Below are 22332 nucleotides of genomic sequence, written 5' to 3'. Positions count from 1 at the left end.
GCCTTCTATTAAAAGTACAGAAACTACAAATTTGAGTTCATGTTTTTTTTGTACCGAAAAAACACAAACAGATACAAATTCTGTCTTGTCAAGTATCCATAACAGTTATATCTCAACAGAATTGAACAGAATTGAAAAAGAAATGGCATATGTAATATTTATTAGTATGTCCTAAAGTGACATTTGTAACATGGTTCTACTATTATTTTGGGAGTCATTAACGTAAAAAATGTTGTGTATAATAAAAAACTTTATTCATTTGAAAACATTTAAATAGCATTATTTACAGCTATTGCTCAAGCAATGAAAATCATTCTGATTTACTCTCGTGTAACGCCAGCATTACAGAGTTTTTATGTACAATGAATTCACAAAACAGTTTCCATAGACGTCAAGGTGTCGGAGCGCTCCATTGTGTCATAAAAGCGCAGACAAGTCTTGTACTGAAGGAGTTTCTCCGACAGAGGACTGTCTTTTACACCGCTACTCAGCTCCACGCTCAAATCTGCATACCTGCTAAAAAAAACAACAACCTTGTAGAGATTCATCCATCTTCACGTTTTTCATTATGCCATGTTCAGTGCCTGAAACATACCTTTGTGATATTCTCCAAAATGCGAGTGTGTTGATAGCCATCAATGTGGCCAGTATAAAGAAAAACCTCTCCATGTTGCCACCGCTGAGGTTATCAGGGTAGAAGTTTCCTGTAAATACGTTTTCATATTAAATGTGGGTTCATGCTCTGAGACTTCACATCCACAATTGGACAAAAGTTCAACATTTTCAAGAGTGAAGTGTGTTTACCTCCTGACACAAAATAAAGCAAGTGAATGAGGAAAGCTCCCAGAAAGCAGCCACCTCCATACGAGAGGGTTAGGAAATGCAAAGAGACGCCTCTAAGATTGCTGGGAGTCAAACAGAAGGCTATGAGAGAGCCTGGAGAGAGAGAGAAACAAGACAGAGTGGAATGAATTTCACAATATTTCTGTTTAATGCTTGACTTTTGATGTGAATTATAATATATCGTACTAGTATGATGTTTTTCTAATCCATTTTTTTCATTCCATTTTTTGTTTCTCCAGTAAAAGAGTTAGTTCAATCAAAAATGAAATGTCTGTTATTAATTATGTCGTTCCAAACCCCTGAGACCTTCTTTCATGTGGAGTCCCACAAGGCTCGATTCTGGCACTTCTCCTGTTCAACCTTTATATGCTCCCTCTGAGCCAAATAATGAGAAAGAAACAAATCTCCTATCACAGCTATGCTGATGACACTCAGATCTACCTAGCCTTACTGCCTAATGACTACAGCCCCATTGACACCCGCTGCCAATGCATTGATGAAATTAACAATTGATGTGCCAAAACTTTCTTCAGTTAAACAAAGAGAAAACTGAAGTGATTGCGTTTGGGAACAGAGATGAGGTTCTGAAGGTGAATGCGTACCTTGGCACTAAAGGTCAAACAACAAAAAATAAGGTCAAGAATCTTGGTGTAACTCTGGAGTCAGATCTGAGTTTCAATAGTCATGCCAAAGCAGTTAGTAAATCAGCATACTATCATCTCAAAAACATTGCAAGAATTAGATGCTTTGTTTCCAGTGAAGACTTAGAGAAACTTGTTCATGCTTTTATCAGCAGCAGGGTGGATTACTGTAACGGCCTCCTTACTGGCCTTCCCAAAAAGACAGTCAGACAGTTACAGCTCATCCAGAACGCTGCAGCCAGAATTCTGACCAGAACCAGGAAATCAGGGCACATCACATCTGTCCTCAGGTCTTTACACTGGCTCCCAGTTACATTCAGAATGGATTTTAAAGTATTATTACTTATCTATGAACCACTAAATGGCCTATGACCTCAATACATTACAGATATGCTCACTGAATACAAACCTAACAGATCACTCAGATCTTTAGGATCACATAAACTTGAAATTCCAAGAGTTCAGTCAAAGCAGGGTGAATCTGCTTTCAGCTACTACACCCCTCACTGCTGAAATCAGCTTCCAGAAATGATCAGATGTGCTCCAACATTAGGCACATTCAAATCAAGACTGAAAACACATCTGTTTAGCTGTGCCTTTACTGAATGAGCACTGCTACGTCCGACAGATTGCACTATTATTTATTTCTTTTCTTTTTAATTTTCCATTCTTTTATAACCTGTTTTAACACATCTTAATCTGTTTTTATCTGTTTTTAATCATTTTTATTATTTGTTTTTTATTTTCTTATTCTTATCTTTTTTATTCCTGTTTATGTAAAGCACTCTGAATTGCCACTGTGTATGAAATGTGCTATATAAATAAACTTGCCTTGCCTTCATCTTCAGAACACAAAATTAAGATATTTAAGATGAAATCCTAGAGCTCTCTTATCCTCTATAGACAGCAATGACCCTGAGACAGTCAAAGTCCATGAAAAGAGAAAGGGGTCTGGATGCAGACTTGGTGCAGGGCAATCTGAGCTGCATCCAGTGCTTTTTAATGTGTTCACCTAACCCCACCCGTCACAGTGACGTCACTCAATCTATTAAGTGCATTGTGTCTGACATTGCATTGCTGAGTAATGCAACATTAGCTTGCATCATAAAGGCTGCATCCAGATACTAATGTAAAAAGAACCAAAAATCATTGTCAAAACATTCCATGAGACTTCGCTGGTTCAACTGTTATTATATGAAACTCCTAGTACACTTTTAGTCGATCATTGTACACACCTGAGGGCTGTATTTGATACTATTGATCATCACATTGTCCTTGTTAGGCCTGAAAATAATCTTGGTATTACTGGAAATGCATTGGCTTGGTTTAGGTCTTAATTTATCAATTTGTGTCAGTTAATAAAGAGGCATAATACCGATCAAAAGTACACTGTTTGGTACCACAAGGTTCAGTTCTTTGTCCCTTACTTTATACATTACATATGCTACCGCTAGGTGATATCATTAAAAACATGGAGTTAGTTTCCACTGTTATGCTCACGATACACAACTCTATATCTCCTCTCAACCTGATACTTTGTACGAATTCACAGAATCAACAGATTAAATCGCTGATTTTAAAAATTGGGTGACTAAAATCTTTATAGAACTAAATTCAGATAAAACTGAGGTCTTGCCTATTGGACCCAAAAACCTCTTTCGCAAAAACCTACAATACGATCTAAACCAGTGGTAGGGAACCTATGGCCTGTAAGCCACATGTGGCTCTACCAAAAAAGGTAGATCTCCCTTCAATAATATTTTATAGTTTAAAAATTCTAACTGTCACTAGAAATCAGTTTCCCTTTTAAAATACAATTTCAAATCCCTTTTTATGGTAATTGTTTTTTGTTTTTTTTACAGCAAAATTAATAAAAAAGTGTACAATGAAAGGATGTTTCAGCCAATGTATAAACTTGCATTGCAACACCAATAAAAGGCAAACAAGTTATGTTTCTATGGTAACTTCATGCACATAAATTCAAACAACATTCATGAATGGTGATGGTGGAAAGAAATATCGTTCATGGATTGCTCAACATGTGATGCTTCAATTTTGTTTATTTTTGAGTTGTGCGTGGACATAAATAATCTGAATTAAATTACCTGAATTAATTGGGCATAATTACAAAAAAACTGTTTTATGTATAGCAGGTTTTATTAGTTTTATGTAATATTTATATACTGAATACACCACCGGTCAAAAGTTTGGGGTCAGGTTTTTAAATATTTTTTTGTAATTCTAAAATTGTTAAATACTTATTTATTAAATATTTATTTATTACTTATTGTATGTAGTTTCGAATGAAATTATTCTAGGCATTACTGCTTTTATGACTATATTATTATTATTATTATTGATATTAATTAATATTAGAGTGATTTCTGAAGGATCATGTGTCTCTGAAGACGGCAGTAATGAAGCTGAAAATTCATCTTTAAAATCACTGGAATAAATTATTACATTAAATTATAAACTACTTTTGAAAAGTTATTTTATAGTACAATAATATTTCACAATTGTACAATGTGTACTGTCTTTTTGATTAAATAAATGCAGCCCTGGTGAGCAGGAGAAGCTTATTTTAAAATATTACAAAATCATACTGAACCCAAACTTTTGACCAGTACTGTATACCCCAAATGGCTCTTTGCTGAAAAAAGTTCATTGATGGAATTGCTGTTCAGTCCTTGACTTTAGTCAAAAGTTTGGGAGTGATTTTTGATAGCAATCTGCCATTTGAAGGCCACATATTAATCATCTGTAAAACAGAATTTTTTCATCTTAAAAATTTTACCAACATATACTTTACAGTGCATCCGAAAAGTATTCATGCCGCTTCACTTTTTCCTCATTTTCTTATGTAACAGCCTTATTTCAAAATCATTTATTTCCTCAAAATTCTACACAATAACCCATAATGACAATGTAAAAAAAGATATTTTTAAATTGTTGAAAATTTATTAAAAATAAAAAACCCGAAAAGCCTTTGCCGTGAAGCTCTATATTGAGCTCAGGTACATTCTGTCTCCACTGATCATTCTTGAGATGTTTCAGCAGCTTAAATGGAGTTCACCTGTGGTAAATTCAGTTGGTCCCAGGGTTGACAGTGCATGTCAAAGCACAAACCAAGCATGAAGACAAAGGAATTGTCTGCAGACCTCCGAGACAGGATTGTCTCGAGGCACAAGGCTGGGGAAGGTTACAGAAAAATGTCTGCTGCTCTGAAAGTTACAATGAGCACAGTGGCCTCCATAATCCGTAAGATGTTTGGAACCACCAGGACTCTTCCTATCAATAACCTGATAGTCACACTGTCTGAGCTCCAGCGTTCTTCTCTGATGAGAGGAAAACCTAACAGGACAATCATCTGTGCAGCAATCCACCAATCAGGCCTGTATGGTAGAGAGGCCAGACAGATCCCACTCCCCACCTGGAATTTGCCAAAAGGCATCTGAAGGACTCTCAGACCAGAAGAAACAAAATTCTCTGATGAGACTAAAATGTAACTGTTTGGAGTGAATGCCAGGCGTTACGTTTGGAGAAAACCAGGCACCGCTCATCACCAGGCTAATACCATCCCCACAGTGAAGCATGGTAATGGCAGCATCATGCCGTGGGGATATTTTTCAGCAGCAGGAACTGGAAGACTAGTCAGGATAGAGAGAAAGATGAATGCAGCAATGTACAGAGACATCCTGAATGAAAACATGCTTCAGAGTGCTCTTGACTTCAGACTAGGGCAACGATTAATCTTCCAGCAGGATAATAACCCAAAGCACACAGCCAAATTATCAATGGAATGGCTTCACAACAGCTCGTTGAATTTCCTTGAGTGGCCCAGCCAGAGCCCAGACCTAAATCCTATTGAACATCTCTGGAGAGATTTGAAAATGACTGTACACCATCGCTTCCCATCCAACCTGATAGAGCTTGAGAGGTACTGCAAAGAGGAATGGGCAAAAATTCCCAAAGACACGTGTGCCAAGCTTGTGGCATCATATTCAAAAAGACTTGAGGCTGTAATTGCTACCAAAGGTGCATCAATGAAGTATTGAGCAAAGGCTGTGAATATATATGTTCATGTGATTTTTCAGGTTTTTTATTTTTAATAAATTTACAATAATTTCGAAAAATCTTTTTTCACATTGTCATTATGGGGTATTGTGTGTAGAATTTTGAAGAAATAAATTAAATCCATTTGGAATAAGGCTGTAATAAAAAAAATGTGGAAAAAGTGAAGCATTATAAATACTTTCCAGATGCACTGTACATGTCTAATGCGAAATGCTTATTCATGTTTTCATGACCTCTCGGTTAGACTACTGTAATGCGTTACTAGGCGGTTGTCCTGTAGGGCTAATTAACAGACTTCAGTTGGCTCAAAATGTAGCTAGAGTGCTTTCTAGAACTAAGAAATATGATAATATTACTCTGGTTCTTTCATGATTGCATTGCAACCGGAGCTGGGGTTACTTCCCAAAAAGACAGAATTTCTACCCAATTTTTTCTTCACTTTTAGTGTTAGGACATATAATACTGTTTGGGTTACTTATGTACTGTAGGTGTACAAATTTTATTTTTTGTGTGACCACCGTTACAAAGGACAGGATATATAGTATATAAAGAATTCTGCACAGAACATATATTCAGATATTGCAGGAAAGCACATTGTGATGGTTTAAAGAATAGTGTTTAAGATTTAGCTACCCTTTAATGTTCTCATATTTATGAAAAACATTTGAAGTTCTAAAGCAGCTGTTTCCTTAAAAAAGACGTGATAGTGTCATTAGAAACTAAATTGGAAATGACCACATTTTAATATAGTCACTCGTGAACTGAGGTAGGTCGGTCTAAGGCTTAAAACTCCAGGGCTGAAAAGGAGTCCCACTCCGGCCCTGAGTTTGATAATAGTCTGATTATTTTAAGTATTTTTGTGGAATATTTTAAAGAGTCTGGACTGTTGCTGTCAATAGTGGTTTAGAGAGCTCTCAGATTTCATCTAAAACACTTTAATTTGTGTCTCGAAGTTTTCTTAAGCATGCACCCTCAATATGAAGGTAACTAATAAGGTAATTTTCATTTTTGGGTGAACTAACTCTTTAAATGATGCACAACTGAAACTAAGGGACTCAAAGTGTGCTAAAATAATATCCTCCACGCCATTACACAGCCAGTCATGCTTTCATGTTGTTTATGCCAAATCTTGACCCTACCATTAAATGGAATGGAAATTAAGACTCATCAGATCAGGCAAATTGATTTTGAATTTTAAGGGTTTAGAATGATGTGATGAATTCTGTATATTTTTGCAAATACATACATGCTGGTGTCACAAAGGCCTCTGCCACTCCCAGTAAAATGTACTGGGGCGTGAGCTGGAAACATGTCATTGATGACACCTGCAGGACCTTTCCTGATAGTGTCTGCTCCACCTCCGGATAATCCTTCCTGTGGATCTCAGAGATTCCTGCCAGTAGTGCTGAGAGAGCTGCACAAGCATGACCCAAAGCTGTAGGAATATGAAATATGAAAATTGTATTGATTTATTTAAATCAATAAGGGAAACATGCAGAAATGCCTGAAATATATAGTTTACCCCAAAATGAAAACCATTATTTACTCACCCTTCACTTGCTCAAAACCCATTTGAGTTTCTTTTTTCTGTTGAGCACAAAAGAGGATGTTTTGAAAAAACGCTTCCATAGTATTTAGCCCCCTACTATTTAAGTCAATGTGTGCCAGCAACAGCATTCTTCAAAATATCATCTTTTGTATTCAACAAAATAAAGAAACTCATAAAGATTTCAAATCTTTCAAATTCTTTTATTCCACCTTAAAATGTTTATACTGCGTAACAGCTTTGGAAATTTACAAGGGCTTAAGGCAAATATGGCTTAAAAATGACCAGAAATGCTACACAAATTCTAAATAACAGGGCAAAAAATGCCCCTACACAATTAAACATATTTATTATGGCTGTCAATATTAAAGGGGAATGTAAATATAAATAAACAGTGCCAATTCGCAATATTATTTACAACATTGTTTTTTGTTTCTTGTATTTTTAAGAGAGAGTTCACCTAAAACTGAATTTCTGTCACCATTTACTCACGCTTTACTTCTTTAATAACCTGTTAGACTTTCTTCTAACACTAGATAAGTTAATTTGAAAAATATTGGAAATCAGTAACAAATGACTTTGATAGTATTTATTTTTCCAACAATTTAAGTCAACTGTTTCTAGTTTTTAACATTCTTTAAAATATCTTTTGAGTTCAACCGAAAAAACCAACTCAATGGTTTGGAAACTCTTGAGTGTGGGTAAATAGTGAGTAAATTTTCATTTTTGATTGAACTATTCTTTAAGTGGCGAGTGTTGTAACCAACCACTTTTTAGTTTATGAATGCAGCGGCCAATCAGGTGCAGTTAGTTTAGTAGGCTTGAAGGTCCCTTATCTTCTATCCAAATGTTGACAGGAATGCATACATTTAATTAATTCTGTTTAATTTTTCTATTCATGTTTACTTATATAGCGCTTTTACAACGTAGATTGTGTCAAAGCAGCTTAACAAAGGAGTTCTAGTAAATTGAAACTGTCAGTCCAGTTTTAGTGAGTATGTGCAATTTAAGGCCATGAGACCGAAGGTCCACATGAAGTTTGCCATTTGAGACAAGGCCAACTGTTTTGGATACCACAAAAAAAACAACATTGCTCCCTTAAATATGGCAATATTTTAGAGGGCCATTTCAAATACAGCTTAAGATACAGTATAAAGTCATTTACATTGATTTGTTTCAAATGTGATTGCTTAGGCAAAGTTGTCCCGTGTGTGCAAACCCTTTCCATTTAAATGCATTGTTACATTGCATTGATTCTTATATACACTCACTGGCCACTTTATTAGGTACACCTTACTAGAACCGGGTTGGACCTCTTCTGCCTTCAGAACTGCTGTAATCCTTCATGGCATAGATTCAACAAGGTACTGGAAATATTCCTCAGAGATTTTGGCCCATATTGACATGATAGCATCACAGTTGCTGCAGATTTGACAGCTGCACATTTATTATGCGATTCTCCCATTCTACCACATCCCAAAGGTGCTCTATTGGATTAGGACCTGGTGACTGTTGAGGACATTTGAGTACAGTGAACTCATTGTCATGTTTATGAAACAAGTCTGACATGATTTGTGCTTTATGACATGGCACGTTATCTTGCTGGAAGTAGCCATCAGAAGATGGGTACACTGTGGTCATAAAGGGATGGACATGGTCAGCAACAATACTCTAGGTAGGCTGTGGCGTTGACAAAATGCTTAATTGGTAGTAATGGGCCCAAAGTGTGCCAATAAAATATCCCCCAGACCATTACACCACCACCACCAGCCTGAAACGTTGATAAAGTTCAGGATGGATCCATGCTTTCATGACGCCAAATTCTGACCCTACCATCCGAATGTCGCAACAGAAATTGAGACTCATCAGACCAGGCAATGTTTTTCCAAACTTTTATTGTCTAATTTTGTTGAGCCTGTGCGAATTGTAGCCTCAGGTTCCTGTTCTTAGCTGTTCATAACCTTTGGCATCAGCAAGGCATTTGCACCCACAGAACTGCTGCTCACTGGATGTTTTTTCTTTTTCGGGCCATACTCTGTAAACCAAGAGATGGTTGTATGTGAAAATCCCAGTCGATCAGCAGTTTCTGAAATTCTCAGACCAGCCCGTCTGGCACCAACAACCATGCCATGTTCAAAGTTACTTAAATCACCTTTCTTCTCCATTTTGATGCTAAGTTTGAACTGCAGCAGATCGTCTTGACCATGTATACATGCCTAAAAGCACGGAGTTGTTACCATGCCATGCGATTGGCTGATTAAAGATTTGCATTAAATGTGCAGTTGGACAGGTGTACCTAATAAAGTGGCCGGTGAGTGTATAACCTTAATGCTGCTTTCAAATCTTATCACAAGTTGCCAATGGCCTCTCAAGTCTTAACGAAATATTACATTCTATGCATTTGGGGTTTATTAAGATTTCCCAGAGAAACAAGCAAGAGCAAATCTGTCTTTATGATTTTTTTGGTTTCTGTTAACTAAACACTTGTGAATACTACAAACTTGAATTACAGCAAGCTCTAATCAGAAAGTCAAAGGTGATTAATTGTAGTCATAATGCTCACTTATGAATGTTGCTGGTGAAGGGAACTTTTTCTTTGGAGACTGATAGTAGGTGTTCAGAAGCTCCAGCAGTGGTGCTAAGATCAACACCGGCAATATACTGATGACCTTCATCACTGCTACAGGCAAGAGAAAGCCGTTGAGTTTTAGGTTGGAATGCATAGTCTGCAGATAATAGCCTGATGGAATCTGTTAAAAGAATTGTAATAGAGTTGTTACAGTAGCTCATTTATAAAACACTGCTGTGATTGTGCTTCATAACTAACCTGGGTAATGCAAGCTCGATATAAAAGCTGAAGTCCAAAAAGAGGGAAAAGTTTGACCAGAATCTTGACATTTTCCACACTGGTCTCACTGTAACAACCTCCATTGTTTTCCTTGGCACGATCTAGCCAGTTGGCAACATCTCCACTTAAATGGCGATAATGGAGGCAGCACATTTTAAGAGAATTCAGGAACACTCCCAGTGTAGTTAGCAAGGAACTGCCTGTTATTCCACAGAACAAAATTGCATGTTGTTAAGGAAGAGAAATCAGTTTTCTTTTTCAGATAACATTTAAAAGTATTGGTGACTATAAAACGTACCTTTTTTGGGACGGAAGGTTAGTTTGTTGCGCACCATGTGTATAGCGATGAGGGCGAGGAGAACAGACGTGAAAGGGATGAGAAAACACAGGTTTTTGGCAACTGACTGCTGAATGTAGGCAATTCCCAAAAAAACTACTGTCGAGTTCAGGTTGACCATCCAGTAAAACCTGTGGATTGTAGATAGCTGAAACATATGTACACACTGATTTAAACACAGTAAGCACACAGACTGATTTATCTCTTTTTTTGTGTACGGCGTACATGCAGCTTGCACATGTACAGTACAATAAATTAAATGCACTTTCTTCTCTCTAATCTAAAGCTCTCTACCTATGAACTTAGACTAGACTACAGTCATTTACTCTTAAACCTTTGCAAATGATTTAAAATGCTGCCACTTGTCTTCAACAAGTCCAAGAAAGCCCTTCCTCATTGTAAGTCTCTTTGGATGAAACCGTTGCGAAATGATGGGCTGTCTTTCAAATCATCAGTTGGCTGAACATGCCTATAGACTGGTTTCACGTGGCCGCCTTTTTTAAAAGCGAAATCGAGGCTGTGGTGGGAAGAAACCCGGAAGTATCACCTGAGTAACACAGGAATGTTGTGTACCTGGCTGTATATCTTATCAGCGAAGAGAAAGTGATACAAATTTATAATTTCACCACTTTCCGAAAGACCCGAAGGTCCGTTCTGAATGGATAGTGAAATTAAAAAGGGATATCAGACCTCACTTTCAGCTAAGTTAAGGGGAATGGCACTAGTTAGCTAACATTTTCGTTCCCAAACACACATTTTAGATGTCATTTATCAAACTCAAATTAACTAACTGATTCTTTCACTAAAATAGACTTGTCATGATCCTGAATTTTGGTATTAAATAAAAAAAATAAAAAAAACGTCAATTTCCCGCTAACATTAAGGCATTGTTTAGCGCATTCTTAAACACCAACGATGTGCCATAGTATTTACTAGTGCTCAACGGAAATGACTGGGATTGGCAGTGAAGGTCATCATTCACTACACATCACCGCTGTTTACAGAGTGCACACACAGATGAGCAATCGACTGATCTTCGCGGCTTTAAAATGCTCCAGTGTCCGTGTATCTGTGTTTGCACTCAGCGAAGAGCGGTGAACTAACGATATGCTTTTAATTGTTTAAATTAAACTTAACTGAATGACATTAAAGTGTTTACACCACATCTGCACTTTGAAATCGTGGCAACAGCTGGAGGTTTGTAGTCCACAGCATGTTGTTGCAATGTTTACAGTGCTGATCCTATACTTCCGGGTTTCTTCCTACCGCAGCATATGGCTTTTAAGTTAACTACAAAATCCTCTTGTCAAACTTCATGACAAAAGTAATTTTAGCAATTGCACTGTGGTTCAAGTCTTTATATTTCATATTTCAGGTAGTTTTAGGATCACTTTTATATAAATTAAATTGCAAATCTAGCTACTGGGGAGCCTCAGGGATCAGTGCTTGGACCAGTGCTCTCGCTTCTACATCTACATGCATCACTGGGATCTGTCAATCAGAGACATGGGTTTTTCTATCATTGCTATGACACTCAGTTCTACCTCTCATTCCATCTTGATGATCAGATGATGGCTTATTTTCTTGCAGCCTGATTTGTCATATATACTGTAACATGGAGCCCTTCCTATTGGACAACTATTGGATGATTTTAGCCACTCACAAAAAATTCACACACACATTTGCATACAGAACAACCACAGGATCAGCAGCTACCCCTTTACCTAAACTCAGTATTTCAGACCCATGTGGCCACTAAAGCTTGCATTCAGTAAAGTTACACTGACTGTAGAAATGATACAAATGGAATTACCTTACAAATGGTCTTTTACCATTTTTGAAGCACTATTTTCATCAACAGTTGGTCCATTATTATTAACACTTTCTATTCTCTCTACTTTGGGATGTGTACTGTATTAGGTTGACTGGATCTTTGTTAGAGTACTCAAATATCATAGCATTTTTTTTGTAATTCTGATTTCTTCTGTTGTTTAGTTGTCGGTTTTATTGATTGAATGAATGCAGTGCTTAGCCATATTCAAGTAATTACTCTAGCATGACACATCCTCAAATTATAGCTACTGCCGATTGTAAGTATTTTTCTGAATGGACTTTTCATGAGTTACAATGGATAAATCTAGAACACTGTCAAACCCTTGATGGATTCTCAATTCAGTCCTGTTCTTCAGTCAAAAATTTTGGGGTGATTTTTAATAGCAACCTGTCGTTTGTAGGCCAGATTACAAGTATCAGTAAGAAAACTTCGACAAATGCTATCAGTGTCTAATGCGGAAAAGCTTATTCATGCTTTCATGACCTCTTGGTTAGACTTTTGACAATTAGACAATTAGACTATTGTAATGTGTTACTAGGCAGTTGCCCTGTTGGCCTAATTAACAAACTTCCAAAATGCAGCTGCTAGAGTGCTTTCTAGAACAAATAAATATGATCATATTACTCCAGTTCTTTAATCATTGCATTGGCTCCCAACTAAATATCATTCATTCATTTATTTATTCATTCATTCATTTTCCTTTTGGCTTAGTCCCTTTATTAATCCAGGGTTGTCACAGCAGAATGAACCGCCAACTTATCCAGCATGTTTGACGCAGCGGATGCCCTTCCAGCCACAACCCATCTCTGGGAAACATTCATACACACTCAATCACACTCATGCACTACACACAATTTAGCCTTCCCAATTCACCTGTACTGCATGTCTTTGGACTGTGGTGGAAACCGAAGCACCCAGAGGAAACCCACACGAACGCAGGGAGAACATGCAAACTCCACACAGAAATGCCAACTGACCCAGCCAACGTTCGAACCAGCAACCTTCTTGCTGTGAGGCGACAGTACTACCTACTGCGCCACTATGCACTTCTCCACGATGGACGTTCAGCGTTCTCTAGTGTCTGGCGCCTAGACTGCAGCTCAGCACAAGAAGTTTGGCCAGAGGAGAAATGGCCATGCCCTACCGAGCCTTGTTTTTCTCAAGGTTTTTTTCCTTCACTTTTGTCAATTGGTGAACTTTGTTCCTCGCCAGCCCCCCCTATGCTTGTGGAGCTGCGCATCGATGGATTTGCTCTTCAGTGCTTGGAATTCCAGCAGTGAAATTTAAACCACACTGAACTGAACTAAACTGAACTTCAACTTTGAAAACTGGACTGACAGGTTCAATTTACTAGAACTTCCGTGTAAAGCTGCTTTGACACAATCTACATTGTAAAAGCGCTATAGAAATAAAGATGAACTGATTTGAATGGCTATAATTAAATTATCTTTTTAAATCCCTTCCACTGTTCAGCTTTTTTTGACTGTTTATACAACACTTGCTGTTTTCATAACTGTTTAAATCACATGAATATGAAGCATGAATATACATTGTTTGATTTCAGACATTTGGCACCACAATACAATGGTGCTAACCCTGGGGAAAAAGCATTGCGTTCTCTGATTCTAAACTACATGTGAAACGTGGCTTTTCATGGGGTTAAAAGAGGTGTGTAGAATGATGATAACCTGGGATTAAGTGCAGTTTTGAAAGAGAAAAAGTGCAGATGCTGGCCAAAGAGTAATCTTTATAGTACAGTAATCATGTCAATCCTCATGTACGCACATGCTAACAAATAGAGTGTACAATAAAAGGTTTTGTGTTCAACTGTGATTCATAAAATCTTTATTAGACACTACAGTTAATGAAATTAATTAAACATGGACAGTAGCACATTTGGCATCAATAGCATACATAACCATAACCATTTTACGGGGTTACAATGTAAGACCAAGACTAGAGCAACAAGCAGTGTATTAAATGCATTAATGTACAGTACATTCTGTGTTCTGGTTATTAGATAATAATATTTTAGCATCTTACCAGTTAAAAAAGGACAAAAGCTTGTGCTGGTCACAACTTTGAAGGTGATAGGCTGCCATTGGGCAGAGGATTGCACGAATTCCACCGATACCAAGAGCCACAGCAACAAGTGCCAAGTAGAATAGTATGAGTTGCTCATGAGGCTCAAGCTGATGCACTATATTGTGTGTGTTTATATAGAAATCCTCAAAAGGGAATGCGACGACAGGAAGCAAAGCAGTTCCTATAAAAAAAACAAAATAATTCTTTGACATTATTTAGCAAATTGTTGCTCTATCAACATAGAAATGAGCTAAGTTGGTTGTTCCCATCACCAAAATCCCCTGTTATCCAACACATTATTCCATGTATGCTAAGATATGTCCTGCTTATTTCAAATTTGTTTTTAAGTTTTACCCAAAACTAAAATTGTGTTATTAATTACTCATCCTCATGTTCTTCCAAACTTCTGAGACCTTCGTTCATTGTCAAAACACAACCTAAGATTTAACTTTTAGATGAATTAGCTGAGAGCTCCTTCACTGACTGGTCGAGAAAAATACCAAATAGCAAAGACAAAACAGTCCATATGCATTCAGTAGTTCAATAAAAACTTTAGTGTGCACATAAAACAAAAATAAATCACTTTATTCCACAGCCAATCAGGTAATACGTCAACAGCTTGACATGAACAAAGAGCACAGAACTCTTGTGAATGTGCACCCTATACTGACACTCAAAGAAACTGTTTAATAAAGTCATTATTTTTGTGTTATGTGCGCACAAAAGGATTCCCGTTGTTTGATAATAATCTGATTGAACAACCGAAGGCATATGATCTATTTTGAGGATGTATTTGAAGAGTTCAGATGCAGAAACCTGAATTTTGCTCCTAAAATTAGTATTTTTCTTAGCCGCATATATATATTTTTAGTTATTACATGTTAAAGACAATGAAAATAAACTTTTCTTTGCCATAAAAGTAAAATTTCTGAACCTTCACATAGTAGCTTTATAAAATTGCTTAGTTTAGATGAACATTTTAGATGGCACTTAGAGGCTTTTGCATCTGAACGATTCATTTTGGCTTTCTTCTGGACTTGGAACCTCTTATGATCATTGAAGTCTATGGAGGATTAGAGAGCTCTAGGATTTTATCTAAGATGTCTTCATTTGTGTTTCGAATTTGAAGACAAAGGTCTTCAAAGGGCATTTGGAACATCACTAAAGTAAGTAATTAACCTTTGTGTATTGTTTAAATGGACTACCCTTTTGTAATTTTAGTGGCTGTTTTTGCCCCATTGACTTCTATTATAATTACATTTTGGTTGCAAAATACCAAATGTTACCTCTTCCAACAGGGAAAACCTCCAACAATCAAGACCAACATAATATGATGTCATGGCTTTGCAATCAAAAAATGTCATTAATGGAAGTTAGGGGGGCAAAACTGCCTAAAAGTAGTTCATTTGCCTGGAGTGTATTGTTGAGTTTGTTTTCATTTTCAAAGCATTTTCCCAAAATATTTGTCAAAATTAGATTTGTCACCAAAAATTTGTCCATTTGCTGAAACACAGAGAAAGTTGTGGACAAATTAAGATTCAAAATCACCCCAGAGTAGAAAACATCCACAACAGCAGTTATTGTCATTGTCATCAAACTCCAGAACATCTCTTTGGAAATGCTGCTCTAATAAATCAATTAGTGACAGCCAACTAAATCCCACACACACAACTATAGTGGCACTAACAAAATAGCATACATTCTAAAGATACACAGTAATTAACTGTAATATGAACTGTATTTTACTGGATGAGAGTTATGTTGCTGTATTTTAAAGTTGCATTGTTAAAATTACTGTATATTTTAATTAAAATTACTGTATAAGATATACAATACTGTAAATACATATAGAGCAACACAAATGACACTGTAATATGAATTGTATTTTACTGTATGAGAATTATGTTACAGTATTTTAAAGTTGCATTGTGAAAATTACTGTATTTTACAGTAAAGATATACAAGACTGTAAATACATATAAAGCAAGATAAATACATCAGTAATATGAACCGTATTTTACTGTATGAGAGTTATGTTGCTGTATTTTAAAAATGCATTGTGAAAAATAATGTATATTTTACAGTAAAGATATACAATACTATAAATACAAACGGCAAGATAAATGGCCCTGTAATATGAACTGTATTTTACTGTATGAGAGTTATGTTGCAGTATTTTAAAGTTGCATTATGAAAATTACTGTATATTTTAAAGATGTACAATGCTGTAAATACTTATAGAGCAACATAAATGGTGCTGTAAAGTGAACTGTATTTTACTGTATGAGAGTTATGTTGCAGTATTTTAAAGTTGCATTGTGAAAATTACTTTATATTTTACAGTAAAGATATAGTATACTGTAAATACACAGAGCAAGATAAATGGCACTGTAATCTGAACTGCATTTTATGAGAGTTATGTTGCTGTATTTTAAAGTTGCATTGTGAAAATTACTTTATATTTTACAGTAAAGATATAGTATACTGTAAATACACAGAGCAAGATAAATGGCACTGTAATCTGAACTGCATTTTATGAGAGTTATGTTGCTGTATTTTAAAGTTGCATTGTGAAAATTACTGTTTATTTTACTGTAAAGAAATACAATACTGTAAATACACATAGAACAAGATAAATGGCCCTGTAATCTGAACTGTATTTTACTGTATAAGAGTTATGCTACAGTATTTTAAAGTTGCATTGTCAAAATTACTGTATTTTACAGTAAAAATATACAATACTGTAAGTACATATAGAGCAAGATAAATGGCACTGTAATATGAACTGCATTTTACTGTATGAGAGTTGTTGCTGTATTTTAAAGTCGCATTGTGAAAATTACTGTATATTTTGCAGTAAAGATATACAATACTGTAAATACATAAGGAACAAGATAAATGGCGTTATAATATGAGCTGTATTTTACTGTATGAGAGTTATGTTGCTGTATTGTAAAGTTGCATTGTGAAAATTACTGTTTATTTTACAGTAAAGATATAGTATACTGAAAATACACAGAGCAAGATAAATGGCCCTGTAATCTAAACTGTATTTCACTGTATAAAAGATATGCTGCAGTATTTTAAAGTTGCATTGTAAAAATTACTGTATATTTTACAGTAAAGATATACAATATTGTAAAAACTTAGAGCAAGATGAATTGCCCTGTAATATGTACTGTATTTTACTGTATGAGAGTTATGTTGCTGTATTTTAAAGTTGCATTGTAAAAAAATTACTGTTAATTTTAGAGTAAAGATATAGTATACTGTAAATACACAGAGCAAGATAAATGGCACTGTAATCTGAACTGCATTTTATGAGAGTTATGTTGCTGTATTTTAAAGTCGCATTGTGAAAATTACTGTATATTTTACAGTAGAGATATACAATACTGTGAATACATATAGAGCAAGATAAATTATGCTGTAATATGAACTGTGTTTTACTGTATGAGAGTTATGCTGCAGTATTTTAAAGTCACATTGTGAAAATTACTGTTTATTTTACAGTAAAGATATAGTATACTGAAAATACACAGAGCAAGATAAATGGCCCTGTAATCTGAACTGTATTTTACTGTGTAAAAGTTATGTTGCTGTATTTTAAAGTTGCATTGTGAAAATTATTGTATATTTAAAGGTAAAAATATACACAATTCTGTAAATACATATAGGGCAAGATAAATGGCGCTGTAATATGAGCTGTATTTTACAGTAAGAGAGTTATGTTGCTGTATTTTAAAGTTGCATTGTGAAAATTACTGTTTTTTTACAGTAAAGATATAGTATACTGAAAATACACAGAGCAAAATAAATGGCCCTGTAATCTGAACTGTATTTTACTGTATAAGAGTTATGCTGCTGTATTTTAAAGTTGCATTGTAAAAATGACTGTATGTTTTACAGTAAAATATACAATACTGTAAATACATATAGAGCAAGATAAATTGCACTCTAATGAACCGTATTTTACTGTGTAAAAGTTATGTTGCTGTATTGTAAAGTTGCATTGTGAAAATTTGTGTATATTTAAAGGTAAAGATATACAATACTGTAAATACATTTAGAACAAGATAAATGGCGTTATAATATGAACTGTATTTTACTGTATGGGAGTTATGTTGCTGTATTTTAAAGTTGCATTGTGAAAATTACTGTATATTTAAAGGTAAAAATATACACAGTTCTGTAAATACATATAGGGCAAGATAAATGGCGCTGTGATATGAACTGTATTTTACTGTAAGAGAGTTATGTTGCTGTATTTTAAAGTTGCATTGTAAAAATTACTGTTTTTTACAGTAAAGATATAGTATACTGAAAATACACAGAGCAAGATAAATGGGCCTGTAATCTGAACTGTATTTTACTGTATAAGAGTTATGCTGCAGTATTTTAAAGTTGCGTTGTAAAAATGACTGTATATTTTACAGTAAAATATACAATACTTTAAATACATATAGAGCAAGATAAATCACACTCTAATATGAACTGTATTTTACTGTGTAAATGTTATGTTGCTGTATTGTAAAGTTGCATTGTGAAAATTATTGTATATTTAAAAGGTAAAAATATACACAATTCTGTAAATACATATAGGGCAAGATAAATGGCGCTGTAATATGAACTGTATTTTACTGTATGAGAGTTATGTTGCACTATTTTAAAGTTGCATTGTGAAAATTACTGTATATTTTAAAGTAAAGATATACAATACTGTAAATCCATATAGAGCAAGAGAAATGGCACTGTAAAATAAACTGTATTTTACTGTATGAGAGTTATGTTGCAGTATTTTTAATTTGCATTGTGAAAATTACTGTATAGTTTACAGTAAAGATATACTATACTGTAAATACACAGAACAATATAAATGGCGCTGTAATACGAACTGTATTTATTGTACGAGAGTTATGTTGCTGTATTGTAAAGTTGCATTGTGAAAATGACTATATTTTACATTAAAGATTTACAACACTGTAAATAGACATAGAACAGGATAAATGGTGGTGTAATATGAAATGTATTTTACTGTATGAAAGTTAGGTTGCTGTATTTTAAGGTTGCATTGTGAAAATTACTGTATATTTAAAGGTTAAGATATACAATAATGTAAATACATATAGGGCAAGATAAATGGTGCTGTAATATGAACTGTACTTTACTGTATGAGAGTTATATGGCAGTTTTTTAAAGTTGCATATGAACCGTATTTTACTGTGTAAAAGTTTTGTTGCTGTATTGTAAAGTTGATTTGTGAAAATTACTTTATATTTTACATTAAAAATATACAATACTGTAAGTACATATAGAGCATGAATAATGGTGCTGTAATATGAACTGCATTTTACTGTATGAGAGTTTTGTTGCTGTATTTTAAGTCGCATTGTGAAAATTACTGTATATTTTACAGTAAAGATATATAATTCTGTAAATACATATAGAGCAAGATAAATGATGCTGTAATATGAACTGTGTTTTACTGTATGAAAGTTATGCTGCAGTATTTTAAAGTTGCATTGTGAAAATTACTGTATTTTACAGTAAAGAAATACAATAGTGTAAATACACAGACCAAAATAAGTGATGCTGTAATATGAACTGTTTTACTGTATACGAGTTATGTTGCTGTATTTTAAAGTTGCATTGTGAAAATTGCTGTATATTTAAAAGGTAAAGATATACAATACTGTAAATACATATAGGGCAAGATAAATGGCACTGTAATATGAACTTTATTTTACTGTATAAGAGTTGTTGCAGTATTTTAAAGTTGTATTATGAAAATTACTGTTTATTTTACAATAAAATTTTACTATACTATCATTACATACGGAGGAAGATAAATGGTGCTGTAAATGGTGCTGTAAATGTATATAATGCACAGTATTCTTCCTGTAATTGATTACTGTAAATGCCAGTAAGTTACTGTAGATTCTACAGATATATTTAACAGTGTACCCATATCTGCACCAACCAAGATTTCATGACAATGGAATCCACTAACCGATGAAATGAAGAAGTGCACAAAAACACAGAACTGTTGTCCTTCCCAAACACGTCTCAGCAAACCATCCCACAAGAACAGGCGCAAGTATGCAGGCTCCCACAAAGCACGTGTTTACCATGGCCGCTTGGTAGCTGCTGTATCCCAGCTTGATGGTGCAGAAAAGGATCATATTGCATACAATCCCAAAGAAGGTGAACCTCTCGAAAAGCTCCACGAAAGCACACATATAATCACCTGCAACTTCTTATGCCCCTTGTGTGGCTTGCTAAACATCCCATCGGGATATGACGTCTTGCAGATCCCATGAAGGTGATGTTCAGGTTTATCAAACACATCTACGGGCAGCATGCTGCTTCCAGAGATCTTCCTGTGGAAGTGATGCTCAGATAAGCTGACTCCCCTTCTCCATTTTACTAGTCAGGAAATTCCTCACAAACCTGTGAAATCTTGTGGATGCCTAACAACCATGCAACCATGCCAAAGCTCACGTTGCGTCTCCTGACTAAGGTTTCTGGGTAATGTTTATGGACTTCTTCTCCTCACTAATGTATTGAACTTCTCAGTCGCTTGAACTTTTAGCTTGGCAGGTCTCCGGTCGAGTGTCATTAAGATGGATAACGTGGCGGCCTCGTGCGCGAGAGCTGATGATGAAAGTGATTTCAGAGATGTGAGACATTCTTTTATAATGAATGTTTTTGGATGGTTGGAGAAGCAGGAAGGACGCCTGTCAAATGTGTTTTTTTTCCATCATGTGGATTCATCTTAAGGATTTGACAAGCATTTCAGGGAAGATTCTTTAAGATGTAGGTGTTAGATGTGATTACCGTTAAGCCTAGTGTGTTTTTAAAAGTTTGTTTGTTTATGTATTTTGATGCCGGGAAGTTGAAGGCTCTAATGATATGTCTCTCAAATTCATTTCACAAGCATGTATCAATGCAGCGCTAGCAAATTACAGATAATTAAACTTTTAAGAACACAAGGTGATGCTAGTATATAACACCAAACTGTGAAAGGTGGCCAAGAGGCAGTGCCAAATTAGTCAGCACGTGTACTGACAAATCCTTGTCCTATGTTGCTGTTTGCCTTTTGAAGATAGGGAATATATATATATATATATATATATATATATATATATATATATATATATATATATATATATATATATATATATATATATATATATATATATATATATACACACATACATACATACATACATATACACAGTTGAAGTCAGAATTATTAGCCCCCGTTTATTTATTTCCCCAATTTCTGTTTTACACTTCTATACAGCTTAAAGTGACATTTAAAGGCTTAACTAGGTTAATTAGGCTGGTTAGGATAATTAGGCAAGTTATTGTATAACGATGGTTTCTTCTGTAGACTATCAAAAAAAAAAATAGCTTAAAGGGGCTAATAATTTTGACCTTAAAATGGTTTTGAAAAAATTTAAAACTGCTTTAATACTAGCCGAAATAAAACAAATAAGACCAGAGTAAAAAATATTATCAGACATACTGTTAAAATATCCTTGCTCTGTTAAACATCATTAGGAAAATATTTCAATTCAAAGAGGGGCTAATAATTCTGATTTCAACTATATATGTATATACTATTATTATGTATAAACTATTATTATTTAGTTCAGTATAATCAATCATTTTTTGTAGTTCAATTATGAACCACTCCATAGAATCACTCTGAATCACTCCATAGAAATTGGAAATTTAAAACTTCTATTCAAAAAGTGTAACATTTCAGCAAAAAAATAAATGAATAAGATACCTCAAAGAATAGGGCTGTATAATATTGGAAAAATCTGATATTGCGATATTTTATTTTTCTGTGATACATATTGTAATATGAATATGGTTTTACAAGATGCTTTGAAGAGCTCTATTTGACGGTTTTCTGGGGAGTCTAACAGTATTCAAATACAGATATTGAACATTCACAATGCAAAAATTTCCTTTCTTACTTTGCGTCGTCTCTTTCTAATTTGTACAAAAAAAATCTTAGACCAAGTGGTAAATTATGGTTTAATTTACACAGAAACTAAAGATTTCACCAGAAAATATTTTTATCAGAAGAAATAAGTGAAAATTTAG

The 22332-nt window shown here is 34.8% G+C and overlaps 1 protein-coding gene across 1 annotated transcript; it reads right to left on the bottom strand.

Moving 5' to 3' along the window:
* Window positions 1–368: 368 nt before the first annotated feature.
* slc15a5 (solute carrier family 15 member 5) lies at window positions 369–20572 on the bottom strand. Its single transcript, XM_056452239.1, is given in 10 exon segments — window positions 369–513; window positions 596–704; window positions 805–936; window positions 6808–6996; window positions 9671–9857; window positions 9935–10155; window positions 10254–10423; window positions 14170–14392; window positions 20222–20443; window positions 20446–20572. Coding segments are annotated over 10 exon segments (1725 nt in total).
* Window positions 20573–22332: the final 1760 nt, after the last annotated feature.

The sequence above is a fragment of the Danio aesculapii genome, chromosome 25 (assembly GCF_903798145.1).
Source record: "Danio aesculapii chromosome 25, fDanAes4.1, whole genome shotgun sequence".
Classification (NCBI taxonomy): Eukaryota; Metazoa; Chordata; class Actinopteri; order Cypriniformes; family Danionidae; genus Danio; species Danio aesculapii.
Note: the sequence above shows the minus strand (reverse complement) of the source record. Positions and strands in the feature narration are given on the sequence as shown.